At 39.0% G+C, this 17620-nt stretch overlaps 1 protein-coding gene across 1 annotated transcript in view; it reads left to right on the top strand.

Moving 5' to 3' along the window:
• VWA8 (von Willebrand factor A domain containing 8) overlaps positions 1-17620 on the top strand; it is a 355373-nt gene that overhangs the window by 232102 nt on the left and 105651 nt on the right. Inside the window, exons 30-34 of the mRNA XM_058670689.1 lie at positions 2672-2782; positions 6244-6308; positions 6665-6790; positions 7734-7843; positions 8462-8616. Of these exons, the coding sequence (XP_058526672.1) occupies positions 2672-2782; positions 6244-6308; positions 6665-6790; positions 7734-7843; positions 8462-8616 (567 nt within the window). The remainder of the gene's footprint in view (positions 1-2671; positions 2783-6243; positions 6309-6664; positions 6791-7733; positions 7844-8461; positions 8617-17620) is intronic.

The raw sequence follows: 17620 nt of genomic DNA, 5'->3' as shown, positions 1-17620 counted from the left end.
TGCCTGTCTTTTTTAAAATAAAGCTTTGCTGCAGACACATTTCCCCAGTTAGCTTAAGAAGTTGTTCAAAAATTCCTTGCTAAAATAAAATCTTAAGTGAGGAAAGGGAAACTTTGCCATGCCTAAAAATAAAGACCCACCCTTCCCCCACCCCCAGGAGATTATTTATTACATCTGCACACAGTTTAGAATTTCAGACTTTGGGACACTGAGGTCATCCAGAGGTTACTTTTCTCCCAGTCAAATACAAACATAATAAACTTGCCTCTCTTCCCTGCCCCGCTTCAAGGAGCGCCAAAGCCACAGTTACACGTACTCATGTGTGACGCAGAGTTCTATTTTTAAACACAGACAGAATATATCATTAGTCATGTACAGAAGGAAACCATTAACATCTAAAGGGATGGAGCAACAGCACTCCTTCACTGCCAATTGCTTATAAAACAGATTCTAAATACAGCAATAACTGGAAACGTACACATATTTTCTGTCAGGAAGGTAGAAATTTCAGTTTGCTTATGAGTATAAAACTTTTAGACCCTGAAAAGAAAAAAAAATGCTAACTTATTTTTCTTCTTAATCATATCTATTTAATCATCTGCTTAATCATTTGTAAATGATGAAAACATTATAAAATACAATTTTTAGAACTTTATATTAAAAGTTAGTAGTACCCTAGTTGCTTAAATACTAACAATTCATGCTAATGTGGTACATATTTATCATATAAGAAAGGTTTATTTACCATTTAAAAGTACTTTAAAAAGATTTAGCACACGATAGCGACTTTGTAAATTTTTAACTTGTCCATTAGATTTTTTTTCCTGAAACCTCTAAGCTATTAATACCATTTTCAAAATTTTTCCAAAACCATGGATAATGCTTCTTAGATAAGATGTGATTTTTAAAGGAATACACATTCATAATGGAGAAATATATATTATACAGAATAATGCATTGGAAAGATGATGTTTGTGGAGAAATCAAAGCTTTGTGAATCTGCTTGGTCAAGTTTTTTAGATAATCAAGATTCAGAGTGCATAGTGGGAAGTAAAACATGCAGTGAAAAGTACTACTTTAATTCTTGAATACTGCAATAACATTAGCTTATAAAATAGATCTTGAAACCACAGCATAAAGTACTAGCTTTGCAGTTGATTCATTGTTTTTACATTTCTCTAACTGCATCACCTATTAGAGGGCAAAGGCCATGATTAATTAATTCATTGCTGTCATCTGCATTGTATTTATGGAAATAAAACAAAATTTTAAATGAAAAAAATATTTCACATTTTATCGTTTTTTTACTTTGCAAAGTGTTAATACTTTAGGTGTTTTTTGCCCTTATTTTCCCCAAAGGACAGCTTGTTGAAATGCAAAATTTGTAAGGTTGGGCCCAACACAGTAGCCTAGTGGCTAAAGTGCTCACTTGCACATGTGGGGATCCCCAATGGGTGCTGGTTCTAATCCTGGCTGCTCCACTTCCCATCTGGCTTCCTGCCTGTGGCCTGGGAAGGCAGTTGAGCACAGCCCAAAGCCTTAGGACCCTGTACCTGCGTGGCAGACTTGGAAGAGGCTCCTGCCTCCTGGCTTCAGATCTGCTCAGCTCTGCTCTGGCCATTGCAGCTGCTTGGGGAGTGCACGCGTCGATGGAAGATCTTTTTCTCTGTATCTCCTTCTCTCCATAGATCTGCCTTTCCAATGAAACTAAATAAATTTTGAAAAAATGTGAGGGTTTAAGTAAATGAAGGATCCCCAAATTTAGAAAAAAAACAGAAAGGACAATTGCATAGCAATAAGGCTAAGGAGCTGGCCGGTACCCTTATCAAACTTGTTCATCTAATCTTCAAATGTCTTTATGCTTTAATATGAAAAAGTCAATTTTTTTATATTGCTTGGAGATACTTAATCTTCTTGGCTTTCTCAGTTTTACTGACTTATTTTATGTGAGTCTGTTCCTGTGTTTCAATACCCAGGGCTTATTTCTTTTACCTGAAAAAACAAACACTACTAATTACTCTGAAATTATTACCTCATTGCATAGCTGTGATTAATAAAAAATCCCTTGTTTGGATAGTATTATAACACTAGTTGATGAGTGTTCTTGAAGATTAGCAAATTTCAAATTTAAGAAACAGTCTTAGTAGCTCTAAATGTTCAGATCCTTTATGCTTTTCTTCTTAACATATCTTCACATAATGTACCTAGTTGATGAAATGAAGCTAGATTCATGAAAAGGATAAATAAGATTTAATTATGCATAATATGAGAACTTTCTACAGAGCATTCTCTAAGTGTAATCTTGAAAGAAGTAAGCAAACTAAAAATTGTCAGTCCTTAATTTCCTTTTTATTATGTAGTAAAAACAGAACCCATGATTCAGGCAGCTTATATTTACAAGGGAATGATTTTAAGATAAAATATTCAAGAGAACACCTTCTGCCTTTCATAATTACAGCAACTTTCATAAAACCACCTGGAACTTTCCACTCCTTAATAAGGAGCATTATTTGATATCTCCATGATTCCTGTTGAGTTGCTCAGTATTCTTGTTTGCTGATGGTTTATCACCATAACTGCCACTCTCAGCTTGCCAAGAGGGAAAAAGAAATCAAACTACCTAGAAAAAGAAAACAAATATTAAGCTTTTCACTCTTACCTTTATTTCCAGAGTAATGTTGTCCTATTGCTGGATACTCCAGGCCGAGCCCTTCGTCGTCTCATCCTGCCTTCAGAAGAGATTACACCTAAGAAATCTTCCTATTGGAACAAGCAGGAGGCTGTAAGAAATACCACATTTTCCAGCAAATTGCCTAGGCCCTCCCATAGCTTTCTCATATAAAGAGGGATTCCTGCCCCAGCCCTTTCAGTGCCTTTTTCTTTAACTATAACATACAGAGAATTCTCTCTTTAAGCATTTGTAGGTTTTGACATGGTACGAATATACAGATTACATGTCTGTTTAAGTATTAATTCATATTAACATGAAGATTTGCCAGGAGTGAACTAATAATAATAGAACATTATGAACTATTTGATTATGATATTCATAACCAACTCTCATTCTTTACTAGTTGCAAAGTTAACTTTAAGATTTATGGGATAGACCTTCCCATTTGCCTGGATTGTCGTTTGTCTTTTTGTCAAAGATTATTTGACTGTATCTGTGTGGGTTTCCTTCTGGTGTTTCTATTCTGCTCCATTGATCTTCCTCTCTATCTTTGTGCCAGTACCACGCTGTTTTGATAACCACTGCCCTATAGTATGTCCAGAGGTCCGGAACTGTGATTCCCCCTGCTAACTTTCTGTTCTTCAGGATGGTTCTAGCTATCCGTGGTTTTTTGTGCTTCCAGATGAACCTTTGGATCATTGTTTCCAGTTCCATGAAGAATGTTTTGGGCAATTTGATTGGGATTGCGTTGAATGTATATATTGCTTTTGGCAGTATAGACATTTTAATGATATTGATTTTACCTATCCAGGAGCATGGGATGTTACTCCATCTTTTGAGGTCTTGTTCAATTTCTTTTTTAAGTAGTTTGTAGTTTTCTTCAAATAAGTCTCCTACATTTTTGGTTAGATTTATTCCCAGATATTTCATACTTTTCTCTGTTATTTTGAATGGTATCTTGCTGGTTAAGTCTTTTTCCATCTTGGGGCTGTTCGCATACACTATGGCTGTTGATTTTTGTTCATTAATTTTGTACCCTGCCACTCTACCAAACTCTCGTACAAGTTCTAGCAGTCTCTGTATTGAGTCTCTTGGCTCTTCTACATAAAGAATCATATCATCTGCATATAGTGAGAGTTTGACTTCTTCATTTCCCATTTGGATTCCTCTGATTTCTTTTTCTTGTCTTATGGCCTCAGCGAGTACCTCTAGGACTAGGTTGAATAGTAATGGAGAAAGTGGACATCCCTGTCTTGTTCCAGATCTCAGTGGGAAGGGTTCCAGTTTTTCTCCATTCAGTATGATGCTGGCGTTGGGTTTTTCATATATGGCTTTAATTATGTTGTGGATTTTTCCATCTATGCCTACCTTGGTTAGGGTTTTTAGTAGGAAGTGGTGTTGGATTTTGTCGAAAGCTTTTTCTGCATCTATTGATACTATCATGTGATTCTTGTTTTTCAGTTTTTGGATGTGGTGTATCACATTTATGGATTTGCGAATGTTGAACCATCCCTGCATTCCAGGGATGAATCCTACTTGATCTGGATGAACGATCTGTCTGATGTGTTTTTGAATTCTGTTGGCTAGGATTTTGTTGAGAATCTTAGCATCAATGTTCATCAAAGAGATAGGTCTGTAGTTTTCCTTCTCTGTTAGTTCTCTGTCTGGTTTTGGGATTAAGGTAATGTTGGCTTCATAGAATGAGTTTGGAAGGGTTGCCTCTTCTTCTATTGTTTTGAAGAGTTTGTAGAGGATTGGGGTCAGCTCTGTTCGGAATGTTTTGTAGAATTCTGGAGTGAAGCCGTCTGGGCCTGGGCTTTTCTTTGTTGGGAGGTCTTTAATCACTGATTCAATCTCTACTTCAGTTATGGGTTTGTTCAGGTCGTTTGTTGCCTCTGGGCTAAGTTTTGGCAGGTGGTAGAAGTCTAAGAACTTTTCCATTTCTTGGTGATCTTCTGATTTGTTGGAGTACAGTGCTTTGTAGTAATTTCTAATTATGGCCTTAATGGATGCGATGTCTGTTGTTATGTTGCCTTTTTCATCTTTGATGCTGTTAATTCTTGCCTTCTCTTGTTTTTTCCTTGTCAGTCGGGCCAGTGGGGTGTCTATCTTGTTTATCTTCTCAAAAAACCAGCTTTTTGATTCATTGATTTTGTGTATGGTTTTTTTTATTTCTATCTGGTTGATTTCCTCCCTTGTTTTGATGATTTCTTGTTTCCTATTGTGTGTTGGCGAGGTTGCGGGGAAAAGGGAACCCTACTCCACTGCTGGTGGGGCTGCAGGCTGGTACAGCCTCTATGGAAATCAGTATGGAGAATATTCAAACAACTCAAATTCAACATACCGTATGATCCAGCAATAGCACTCCTAGGAATATATCCAGAACACTTGTTTTATGAGAAACCAACATGCACTCCTATGCTCATAGCAGCACAATCAGTAATTGCAAAAACATGGAAGCAACCAAAATGCCCATCAACAGAGGATTGGATAAGAAAGCTATGGTTCATCTACTCCATGGAATACTACTCAGCTATTAAAAAAAACAAAATGCAGTTCTTTGTGGCCAAATGGGCCAAACTGGAAACCATAATGCTAAGGGAAATGAGCCAATCCCAAAAGGTTAGATACCACATGTTTGCCTTAATTTAAGATGATATGATGTTATGTATAACATGTTATGTTATGTATGTTATATGTTGTGTATAAACTAAAATTGAAATGTCAATGAGGTGGTCACAGAAGGTGGTTAAGAACTCGCATTTACTTTTACCATATTGGTTACTCATTACTATGTCAATTAATTCCATAATGATGTAAATTTGTGCTGATGGTATGTTGGAGCTTTCAATTGACTGGGATGATGCTCTGCTGGCTCTGTCTTCAGACCAGAGAGGGTATACCTAAGAAGCCGTTGGACTTGACTGGACAATAAGATGCTGGACTCTATGTTTGGTATACGCTTGCAATGGGGGAATCTCAACTGAACTTGAGCTGTGGTTATGCAACAAGGTGGAGGAATCCACCATAGTGGGAGGGTTTGGGGAGGGGTGGGGAGAACCCAAGTATCTATGTAATTGTGTCACATAATACAATGTAATTACTGAAGTTAAATAATAAATATATAAAAAAAAAAAGGATTTATGGGATAAAACTGTAACTGTTAAGTACCCTAACTAGATAAGTAAAACTTTGGTTTATTAAATGAATTGTAAATATGCGGCTTATACTTGGTCTGCAGAACAGCATTCCTTAGTTTTAAAAGGCCGTCAGCAGAGAATTTTTAAATGTCTGACGTGCATTAAATCTTAAAAAATATAAAGTATTTCCCATGTGTTTATGTTAGGATGTTATGATATGAATTGCAATGTTAATCACTAGATAATATATATAGTATTTCTAAATAGTAGTTGGAGTTTTCTTTAAAAATTTGTTCTAAGGACATTTTAGCACAAGAAGTTTGTACTAAAGTTTAACTCGCGTTAGCACAAGGGTATTTTGCACATTGATAACTGTATCTGAAGGTATGACTGCACCTGATTCAATTAATGTGACTTTCATTCTGTCTTTAGGAAACTTACAAAATGTGTAAAGAATTTGCACATAAGAATTGGCTAGTTTTCTATAAAGAAAAAGGGTGAGTTCTTCATCACAGGTTTAAACCAGGTTCTTGTTTTGTCCATTATGTTTTTTGTTTTAATGATCTATGTTGGTTATAATATTAACGTAATCAAATTAAAGATGTTGTGATATAAAATTAACTCTTCCCACATTGAAGAATATTGAGAAATAGACGCAAGAGAATGTTGTAACACTAAAACTATCACTTTTATTATTTCTTCCTTTGTACATTGACATAATTTTTTTGTTTTCTCATTTAACATTTTAATATGTTAATGCATACTTAAAAGCCTTCCTTTTAGAACTGCATAATGTGTTCTGAAGTGACTTCACCATAATTACTCAAACATTATCCTCACTATTTCCTTTCAGGAATAGCCTGATGGTGCTTGATGTTCTAGAAGGGCGAACTCACACTATCTCGCTGCCCATCAACCTCCAGACAGTTTTCCTTGTAGCAGAGGACAAATGGCTTCTGGTGGAGAGCGGGACAAATCAGTGAGTGAATCCCTAGCTTCTGGTGGGGAATGCTGCAGTACAGGCTGCTGCATCGGTTATCCAACATCCTGTCTGTATCCCTTACATCTTTCATTTCAAGATGTCTATGTCTGGCAGCATGTCTGTGTGAGAGAATTACAAGAAAAATAAAGATAGTTTCTCAGTGCATGACATTTTCATATTAGCATTTAAGAGTAATCTATATTCCTGTTAGCACACTGAGAAAGTACGATATTATTACCAAACTGTGCGTGCTTCTCTGTAGATTTTCAGCTTATCTTTTCTTCAAAGAACCACAGTCCAATTCCTAGAACTTCTGCCTTTCTGTAACTTCATAGAATCAACCCCGTGGAATTGTCTTCTTCTGTTCTTCTTGTGTGTTCCTGTTGCTTCTCGTTCTGTGTATGTGTGGACTGCCTCCACACCCCAGACTGTACACTTCTGGATGAGTGGTACTCGGTGGCTGTCCAAGTCCTCACTAAATTTCCAGTAACCTCTTGCCCCGTGTACTGGATCCACTATTTGTGCCCCTACACTGGCAAGCAGAAGTGGTTCATTGCAAAAAAAGGTTTCTGGTTATTAATATATGTGTATTTTAGAAATCTTAAGTTGACCAAGGGGACTGCAGTGGTTATGGACTTAACTGATCACACATCAGAAGCCATGATCTTGCTGGCAGATCTAGGAGTCCTGTCAAGAAACAGCATCATGAAAATAAGGATGTTCAGCATTAGAGCTGCTTCTCTTTCTACAGGATATGTGGACTTTGATAGGGTCTCTCACAACTATACTGTTTTGGACACTTCTTATTAACAGTTGAAAAATTTCTTACTTTCTGATGAAATGCTGAAATTATATGGTTTTATTAAACAAAAGGCTTTGGGAGCAAAAACTCATTATTAAAGAAAAACTCTGTTAAGTGGAGTGTTTTATTTGTCTACAGGAAATATCTGTTAACTAAGCCTGCGCACAGTGAATCTGCCAACAGTGGAGTTTGCCAGCTGTATGTACTGAAAGAAGAACTGCCTAGTGCAGGGTTTGGAGTTACAAATGGTAAGTCCTTTGCTGTCTATGTTGATGGCTGTACGCACGCACATACATACACTGTCCTCCAGAATCACTGAAGAACAATGTCATTAGTCTATGTCAGTTTAATACCAAAAGAAAAAACTTAGTTGCTGCCCTATAATAGTAATGTGCCTCAATATCATGAAGAAGCTTACTCTTTTTTTTTTAAAGATTTATCTATTTTTATTGCAAAGTCAGGCTCCTGACCCTCAGAGTTTATATTTATCTCATCACAATTTTGGTGTTTGGGTGGGTGGTGAATAGATTTTTTTTTTATAAAAAAAATCTAAAATATACTATCACCAGTCCTGAGTTGGGCCAGTTCCACAGGGAGCAGATAATGGTGTATTTATTAATATTACAATTTTGAATTCCATAAATACTTAGAATCACTTTGAAAGTTTCTCAGACCAAACCCCATGAATTTTATTGATTCATTCTCTTTCTCTTTCCCTCTTGCCCCTCCCTTCCCCTCCTTCCTTCCTGCCCCCATTCCCCTCTGTCCTTCTCCTTCACCTTGTTCTTTTCTCTCCTGACTTGTTGAAAATAAAATTCTGCAAAAAAATTAAATCTTGGAGCATGTCAAATTTTCTCTCTCTGCAGAAATAGGATTTACCATACCTCATAAAATTTCCAGTGACCAACTATCTTCTGACAATCTAAGTTCAGCTTTGGGACAAAAGATTGCCTCTCCAAACCGGATCCTTTCAGATGAGAACAATTATGCTACCATAGTCGTTGGCTTCCCAGATCTCATGGTAAGCGTCAGGTTTCTTTTTAAATTATTGAGTAAATGTTTCTTCCCCTTAATTTGACCTGGAATCTGTAAGCCTGTTTGAAGGGTTATTAAAATTTACTACCAAAGCCATGCTGTAGCATTGTGAGTAAAGCCACTGCCTGTGGCACCAGCATCCCATATTGGTGCAAGTTCCAGTCCTGGATGCTCAGCTTCCAATCCAGCTCCGTACCGATGTGTCTGGAAAGACAGCAGAGGATGGACCAAGTGCTTGGGCCCCTGCACCCATATCAGAGACTAAAGGAAATTCCTGGGTCCTGGCTTCAAACTGGCCCCGCTCCACCCATTTGCAACCATTTTGGAACCAGTGGATATCAATCTTTGTGTTGCTTTGTATTAATACAAAGAAAGAGAGAGGGACAGAGAGAAAGATCTTCCATCTGCTGGTTCACTCCCCAAGTGCCCACAATGGCCGGAGCTGAGCCGATCTGAAGCCAAGAGCCAGAAGCTTCTTCCTGGTCTTCCACGTGAGTGCAGGGTCCCAAGGCTTTGGGACATCCTCCACTGATTTCCAGGTCTCAAGCAGGAAGCTGATGAGAAGTGAAACAGCTAGGATATGAGCCCATGTGGTCCATACGGGATCCTGGTGAATGCAAGGCAAGGATTTAGCCACTAGGCTATTACATCAGGCCCAGTAAATCAAAATTTTTAAAGTGCTCTTTAAGTTGGCACTTCCCTAAAAACAAAAAATAATAATGCTTTTCTGTCAAACATTTTAGATCAAGCCTCTATTGTCCATTGGTTGTTTTTTTTTTTTAAAAGATTTATTCATTTTTTATTACAGCCAGATATACACAGAGGAGGAGAGACAGAGAGGAAGATCTTCCGTCCGATGATTCACTCCCCAAGTGAGCCGCAACGGGCCGGTGCGCGCCGATCCGAAGCCGGGAACCTGGAACCTCCTCCGGGTCTCCCACGCGGGTGCAGGGTCCCAATGCATTGGGCCATCCTCAACTGCTTTCCCAGGCCACAAGCAGGGAGCCGGACGGGAAGTGGAGCTGCCGGGACTAGAACCGGCGCCCATATGGGATCCCGGGGCTTTCAAGGCGAGGACTTCAGCCGCTAGGCCACGCCGCTGGGCCCTGTCCATTGGTTGTTTAAAAACTACTTTCTACCTATGTAATTCATTAATTTTAAATTAACATGTGAAGAATAATACTATGATTATAATTTAGTAAAGGGAAACAGGTATTCTCCATATGGGGAGTTCAATGAAACAAGGAATAATTTGAGACCAATAAAGTAGCACATCTTCTAGACTGTTTCCAAGCTGTATCAGTTCACTTTCAGTTGAGGTTAGCTCTGATGTATTGCATCTTTGCAGCACCTGGGTTAGACTTTAATGATCTCCCTGATCTCCTCCTTACTGTTCTCTGTGGCTGGAAAGGGGAGGCTGTTGGTAATCAACTCCAAGTGAAACTACACACCATCCTTCCCTGATGTGAATTGGAGGACATGGAAAGTAAAGGTGATTTCAGGCCACATGGCCATCTAACAACCTTGCTGTAGCTCCGTGTGTTTTGATTAAACATTTAGTTTTCCTAATTTCCTTTGTAGCTTTTAGATAGGCTGATAGTTATTTGAAGATAAAAATATGGTCTTTACATAATACACCAGTCTCACATGCCTCAAATTTTTAATATAATTAATGAATGGTAAATACTTCAGGATATAAGACAGTTGAAATTTAAAACCCATGGATAATATGTGGCTTAGGACTTAGCCATATGTCTTCCTGATTATCAAGTAAAAAGCATTTGTTAGCATATTATATAACTCAAAATGAAACAGATTTTTGGACCGTAGTGTCTCTAGCAGTCTCAAATGAATAAACGAATTGATAACGCTTTTTGAGATGCTTGCTGCTATGAGTAGAAGAGCATTGGAGCTTTTTGTCTGAAGATGAAACTATTTTAAAAATAGGTCTTCTAATGACTTTCTTCTGACTGAAGTAACTACAATGCAGATATAATTATAAGCATGTTAGAAAGTAAAACATGAGTTTAAGGCATTGTATGCTCTAACCTTATAGGAATCCTTTATAGCTGGTACAGTTAGTGATCCTGTTAAGTTAAAATGTACATCACTGGCACTTAGTATGGTAACCACCACCTAAGAATTACTCCATGCTGATGTTAAATGAAACACTGTGGTCAACTAGGAAGCCTTGAACATTTTTGGTAAGCATTCATGTTTTTTAGACCCTGTGCAGTAGTTGAGCATTGTGTTAATTCTACACCCTTTTATGAAAGCTAGTTTTTATGATTAAACAGAGTTTATGGATAAAGAAACAGAAATAACAATCTTCATCTCTCTTGTCACAGATTATCGATAAACAGGTGGGATTTGAGTTCGAGTATGTCCAATTCTAACTTGAGTACTTTCTAGCATGTCATGTTGCCTTTTTCTTATGTGAATTTATTTAGATTCTTCATAAAAATATCAAGTTGACACTTTTGAGATTTGGTTATTGTTCTTCATCCTTGTCTTTATTCATGAGGAACTGTGTTTTTTTCTACTCATTGGATGCTATATTTAGTGAAGGGTTAAGCTCATGATTATAAAGTAGATTGAAAGTATGTCGGTATTAAAAATAAAAGAAAAATAAGAAAGGAAGGAAGGGAGAGGCCAGAAAAGAGACAGATAGAGGGTAGGGTGAGAGGTGTCATTACATTTTGTGAAATTTATTCCCTTTATATAAAAGATGTTTTAAGTCATCAAGAAAGGATGTGTCACCACTTGCTAATTTTTATAGTTATGAAAAGTACCTAAATTATTAAAAGTTTATATAAGTTTCTTATCCTAGTAACAAATAGCAGTGAAAAACTATGACAAATAGCATCTCCAGCAGTACAATATTAAAACCATTTCTTTTGTTGTCATGAACGAGACAATAATATCCACTATCATCACTTATATTAAATATTATCCTGAGTATCTTAGAACATAATACATAAAAGGTAAAGAAAGTTCTGTTTTATCAAATTTTAAAACCTAAACTCTGTAAGACATTGTTAGGAGAGTGAGAGGACAATCTTCAGACTGGAATGAAATATTTGCAACCACATATCCAGTAAAGGGCTAGTATCCAGAATGTACAAACATCCTTAAAACTCAGCAGTAGGAAAACAAAGAGCCCAGTTTTGAAAATGGGCCGTCAGTGCTAAATGTCAGAGTATGAATAGCCTAAGCAGAGTATGCGGGACCTCGATGATGGGGAAGGAGGAGCCACGGGTGATGAGTAAAAGTACAGACAGGCTACAGATTGCTCCCCGCCGTGAAGGGGCAGCCTGGTGTGGTGCATGGGCATCCCAGCACCCCAAGCCGGGTGTGCAGGGCTTGTACCAAGAAGACTAGGTTGTGGTGGAGATGAGAAAGGGATCATGGATAAGGGACTTGTGTAAGAAAGCTGATACATTAAGAATAATGAACCCCAGCGGTAGGCAACTGCCTAGAGTGACTTGTATCTGAGTAAATGTTACACTGGTGGGAAAAAAGCCAGTAGTTGATGGGCATTCTGGACCTGATCAATGCCAATTTTGTGCTAACAGTACCAGTGTGTTGGCATACTTGCCTATCCTGTTCTTTAAAACATAAATAAATAAAAATATGGAAAGGCAGAGAACACTGGGCCAGGATGTGCCACCTCAGCCCACAGGCAGGGGAGTTGCAGATTGCCTGGGGAAAGGGGATGTGTTGGATTGGGAGCAGCTGAGGGCACGTTTGACAGAGGAAGAATGACTTCAGGGGCTTCCATGAACCCAACCATGTCACTCACAGGCAGGCAAAGGAGCTAAGTAAAGTGATTTAGAGGGGCAGGTTTGGGTCAAGCCAAGGAACTCACCAACGTGGGAGACTTAAACTGAGCTAAATAACATTACCCACTGCCTGCTAATGCACACAAAAGCAAGGGGCAGAGGCATGCCTGCCTGGGCTAGGCCACAGTACCCACCCGTGTCAGCGCAGGGGGTGGGTCAGGTAGCCTAGACTGCAGCCCCCACCAGAATGCATGAGAATCAAATCTGGGGGTAGATTCTGTAGGAGACTTGGGGGCTCGCCTCTGCGGGAATACAACACCCTCCAGTTTGCCTGGAGAGCTAGAAGTGATGACCGAATGAAACAACCTGGACCACAGAATTGCCCTGGCATTTGCGGGAGCCTAGGCTAAGAGGGGCCAGGCTGGGCCAAGCCACAGTACCTGTCAGCACATGCAAAGTTCGGGCCTGGGGGCAAACTATGCCTAGCAGGACTAGGAGTGGGCCTGGTAGAACTTGGAAAACTCCCTGGTTAGGACACACAAGAACTAGGGCTGGAAGCAAATCAGGCAAGGCTGCAGTACTCATCAGCACTTGTGTGAGCTGGGGTCTGGGGGCAGACTGAATTGGGACAGGCTGTAGCACCTACAGTAATGCACGAGAACTAAGACAGGATGTGGCTTGCACCTGGCTAGGCTAGGCTATCAGCGAGAGCTGATACTGAAGGTGGGCCATGTGAGGCTGGACCGAAGCACACGTCAACACATGCAAGATCTGGGGCTGGAAACTGGCCTGGGAGGGGAACTTTGAGGACTCCCCTGGTCGGCTACAGCTCCCACAAGTAAGTGTGAGAGCTAGGGCTGCAGGCACACCAGGCGGAGCAAGGCTGCAGCACCAGTCAGCAAGTGTGTGGGCTGGGTTTGGGGATGGGCCAAACTGAGAAAGACTTCAACACCTGCTGCTGCTTGTGAGAGCCAAAATGGGTGGGGATACATTGGGCGAGGCCACAGTATCTGCCCATTCACTGGCAAGTGGCAGGACTGGGTGTAAGTCATGTCAGGTTGTACCATAGTACACCCTGGCAAATGCAATATCCAGGGTTGGGAACATGCCTGGTAAGGGAATTGTGGGCACTTCCCTGCTGGTCTGCAGCTCCTATAAGTGAGCACTGAGAGCCAGGTCCAGACACAAACCAGGCTAAGCTAATATGTAGCACCCACAGGTATACACGAGAGCCAAATAGGCTAGGCTACAACACATGCCAGTACATGCAAAAACTGGGGCTGGGGGCAGGACCAGTGAGGGTTATTAGGAAATACCCTTACTAGGCCATGGCACCCACTGGTATACGTGAAGACTGTACCTATGGCAGGCTGTGTTGGGATTAGACCACAACACCTGTTGTGGGGTTGGGGCAGAACTAACCAGGCAGCTGCATCCACAATATGTGCTTTGGCTGATGTAGATGATGGACCAAACTGGACCCTGCACTGGCTGGTGCATGTGAGAGTCAAGTCTGAGGTCACCCCCAGTGAGGTTTCTTGGGGGATTCCCCAACTAGACTGCTGTACTCAAACCCCAGCCACAGCAAGAATCACAATATATGTGGTCCAGCCTGAAAGCACATGTGTCAGGACTGGGCCTCCTCAGTTGCTGATGCCAATGCAGTGGACACTATGCCCAGATACACACAGGGAACACAACAGCCAGATCATCTAGGTCAGCAGAGATTGTTGAATGCCTCGTCAGTGGATAGAAAGCAGAACAGGTTGAACCACTCTCCTAACCAAACTTTGCAACATGTTCCTGGATCTGTGCAAGCACTAAGGTAGACTTGGTCAGTCAATAGATCTTAGGAAGATTTTCTCAACCCTGGTGCAACAGCTGACATCTCAGAACTATCAAACCACTCAAATAACACCCTCAAAACACTGTTCCCTACATTGGGGTCTCTAAGATATCATCAAGTGCTGTCACCTGTCCCCAGGTGCTGACATAGTTTGACAGCAAGGAGTTGCCACCTCCCCTTCCTTCACTGCACACACAGGAGGACATTTGTCCACCCACCTTGCTCCATACTTCAGCCCTCTTCACCTCAATCAGAGACCCACATGGGCAGGCATCCCACTCAAGTATGTAAGCATTAAAATAAAAAGGATAATGGAGTATGTTAAGGATAATGAAATTAACACATTTTAATGTGGCTTTAAAAGTACATTAAAGTGTACATATTTATGAGGTTCCATGTGATGTTTCAGTACATATATACATTGTGTAATAACCAAAACAGGTTAAATATACCTGTCACTTCAAATATTGTTTCTTTATGCTGAATATATTCAAAATCCTTTCTTTTTGATTTTCTGTTAAGAAAATGTGTATTATTTCTGTATATATACATGGTGCAGTAGAACCCCAGAACTCCCTATTTCTATCCAGCTATAACTTAGTACGCCTTAATAACCACTTCTCATCCCTCCCTACCCCCTGCTCTCCCAACCTCTGCTAACCATCGTTGTACTCTCGACTTCTGTGGGATCAGCTTTTTTAGATTCCACTATATAAATGAGGTCATACAATACTTATCTTTCTGTGCCTGGGTTATTTCACTTAATATAATGACCTTTACTTCCATCTAGTTGTTACAAATGCTAAGATTTCATCCCTTTTATGGCTGAATGGTATTGCATGGTGTATATGTATTGCATTTTCTTTATCCATTCATCAGTGGATGGACACTTACATTGTTTCCATTTTTTGGGGCAACTGTGAAGAGCACAGCCATAAACATTGGAGTGCAGATGTCTCTTGAACAGTCCGATTTCCTTTTCCTTAGATACACATAAACCTAGTAGTATAGTTGCTGGGTCACATAGTATTATTTATTTATTTAGTAAATTCCATGGTTTTTTTTTTTACAATGACTGTAGTGATATTCACTGTCACCAACAGTATGCAAGGATTCCCTTTTTTTCTATATCAAAAACATTACTTGCTGTGTGTGTGTGTGTGTGTGTGTGTGTGTGTGTGGTTTTGGTAGTTGTTAATATAACTGGAGTGAGGTGATACACTTTGTGATTTTGACTTGCTTTACCCTGATAATTAATAACACTAAGTGTTTTTTTCCGTATACCAGACTTATGTATTTTTTAACAATTTGTTTGTATCTACTGCCCATTATTTGGTGACATTTTTGCTGCTGACTAGTTTTTATTTCTTATATGTTCTAGGTATTAACCCTTTATGAAATATATAGCTCTCAAATATACGCTCGTTCTTCAGACTAACCCTGTACTCTGTTGCTTGTTTCCTTTGCTGTGCAGAAGCTTCTTAACTGGATGGCTTATTGATTTTTTTCCTTTCTTTTTGAGATTTAATTAAAAAATTCATGCCCATCCAGTTTCCTGAAGTACTTCCTCTCTGTTTTATTCTAGTAATTTCATAGCTTCAGTTGCCACATTTAGTTCTTTGGCCCATCTTGAGTGGATTTTTGTACACAATAATAGATGGGTATTCTTGTTTCATTCTTCTTCATATGCATAGCCAACTTTCCTGCACCATCTGTTGGAAAGATCATTCTTCCTCCAATGTGTATTCTTAGCATCTCTGTCAATAGACTATTCTGTTTCATTGGTCTGCCTAATTTTTGCCAATAGCATGCTGTTTTAATTACTGTTGCTCTATTATCAATTTTAAAGTTAGGAAATATAATGTCTCCAGTTAAGTTCTTTTTTGCTTAAGTTTGCTTTGGCTGATTGGTGTCTTGTGTAGTTCCAAACTAATTTTAGTAGTCTCTACTACAGATACAATTCATACAGTTTTATGGAACTCATACAGTCTATGAAAAAAATGGCATTGATATTTTGATAAGGAATACATTGAATCTGTAAATTAGTTTGGGTAGCATGGACATTTTAAAGATATTGGTTTTTCCAATTCATGAATATAGATTGCCTTATTTTATATCTTCTTTAGTTTCTTTCATTCATGTTTTGCAGTTTTTATTGCAGAAATCTTTTACCCGTTTTGTAAATTTACTCTTAGATGTTTTGTTTGTTATGGCTAGTGGGTATGGGTTTGCTTTCCTGAGTTCTTTTTGCTAGGATTCACTGTTGATGTAACAGTACTACTGATTTTTGCATATTTATTAGTTCTGACAGGTTTTTGTAGACTCTTTGAGGTTTCTCTATTTGTAAGATCTTGTCATGTCAGATTATGGTCTTCTAAACCATCACAGGCTCCAGTTGTGCCAAACAGGAGGATCACTGACCTTCAGTAGGGAATAGCCGTTCATTCTGCTGTGGATGAAGGCAAGAGTAATGGAGACTCCCCATGTTTGTATAATGAATAGAATTTTGCTCCATGTAGATGTAAGAGATTTTTTTTCTTAGGGGAAAAAAAGATTTGTTTCTATTACCAAAATAATAAATCAAGGATATAAAATAGATATCTGATTGTTAGAGAAGAGAATCATATTTATTGAAAAAAGAAAACCAGAATGAGCCCTCAAGTCAGTGGACTGCAGTTGGTCATATCTTTTTGAGCTCATGATTTTCAATGAATTTGGGTAGCTATAGAAATAAAGGTAAGAATAAATGCAAAAACTGGCAAGACTGGAACAAGCACTTCAGCAAAGAGGATATGAGGGGTAACAAGTTAACATATGAATAGAAATTCAATAATTCTGGTCATTGGGGAAATGAGAAAGTCACAATGAGGTGTTCTACATGTTTATCCCAACAAATACAATTAAGAACAAAAGGAATACCAATATCAACAAGGATACAAAGCAGATACAATTCATACAGTTTTATGGAAGCACAGAACAATAACCATGTCATCCCTAACAGAAAAAAACAAGCTGAAGTACTCATCCTACTAAATTTCAAGACTGGTTTTAAAGGTGCAGTAACTAAGATTGTGTGGAAAAATACACAGTAACACATAATTCAATGCCCAGAAATAGATGCATGTGTACACAAAACTGTGTGTTATGATAGCATGACAGGTGACAAATGTTAATAATATTTGGATCATTAGTTATCCCTGTTAGAAAAGAATGAATGTGGGTGCCTGCCTCACATGATTCATAAAAATAAATTCCTGGGATCCTACCCTGTGGCTAATGAGTTAAGCCACCACCTGCAACACCAGCCTTCCACATGGATGCCAGTTCAAGTCACAGCTGCTCCACTTTCTACCCAGCTCCCT

Source organism: Ochotona princeps, chromosome 12 (genome assembly GCF_030435755.1).
Source record: "Ochotona princeps isolate mOchPri1 chromosome 12, mOchPri1.hap1, whole genome shotgun sequence".
Classification (NCBI taxonomy): domain Eukaryota; kingdom Metazoa; phylum Chordata; class Mammalia; order Lagomorpha; family Ochotonidae; genus Ochotona; species Ochotona princeps.
The sequence above is the reverse complement of the archived record's forward strand: the minus strand, read 5'-3'. Positions and strand labels throughout refer to the sequence as shown.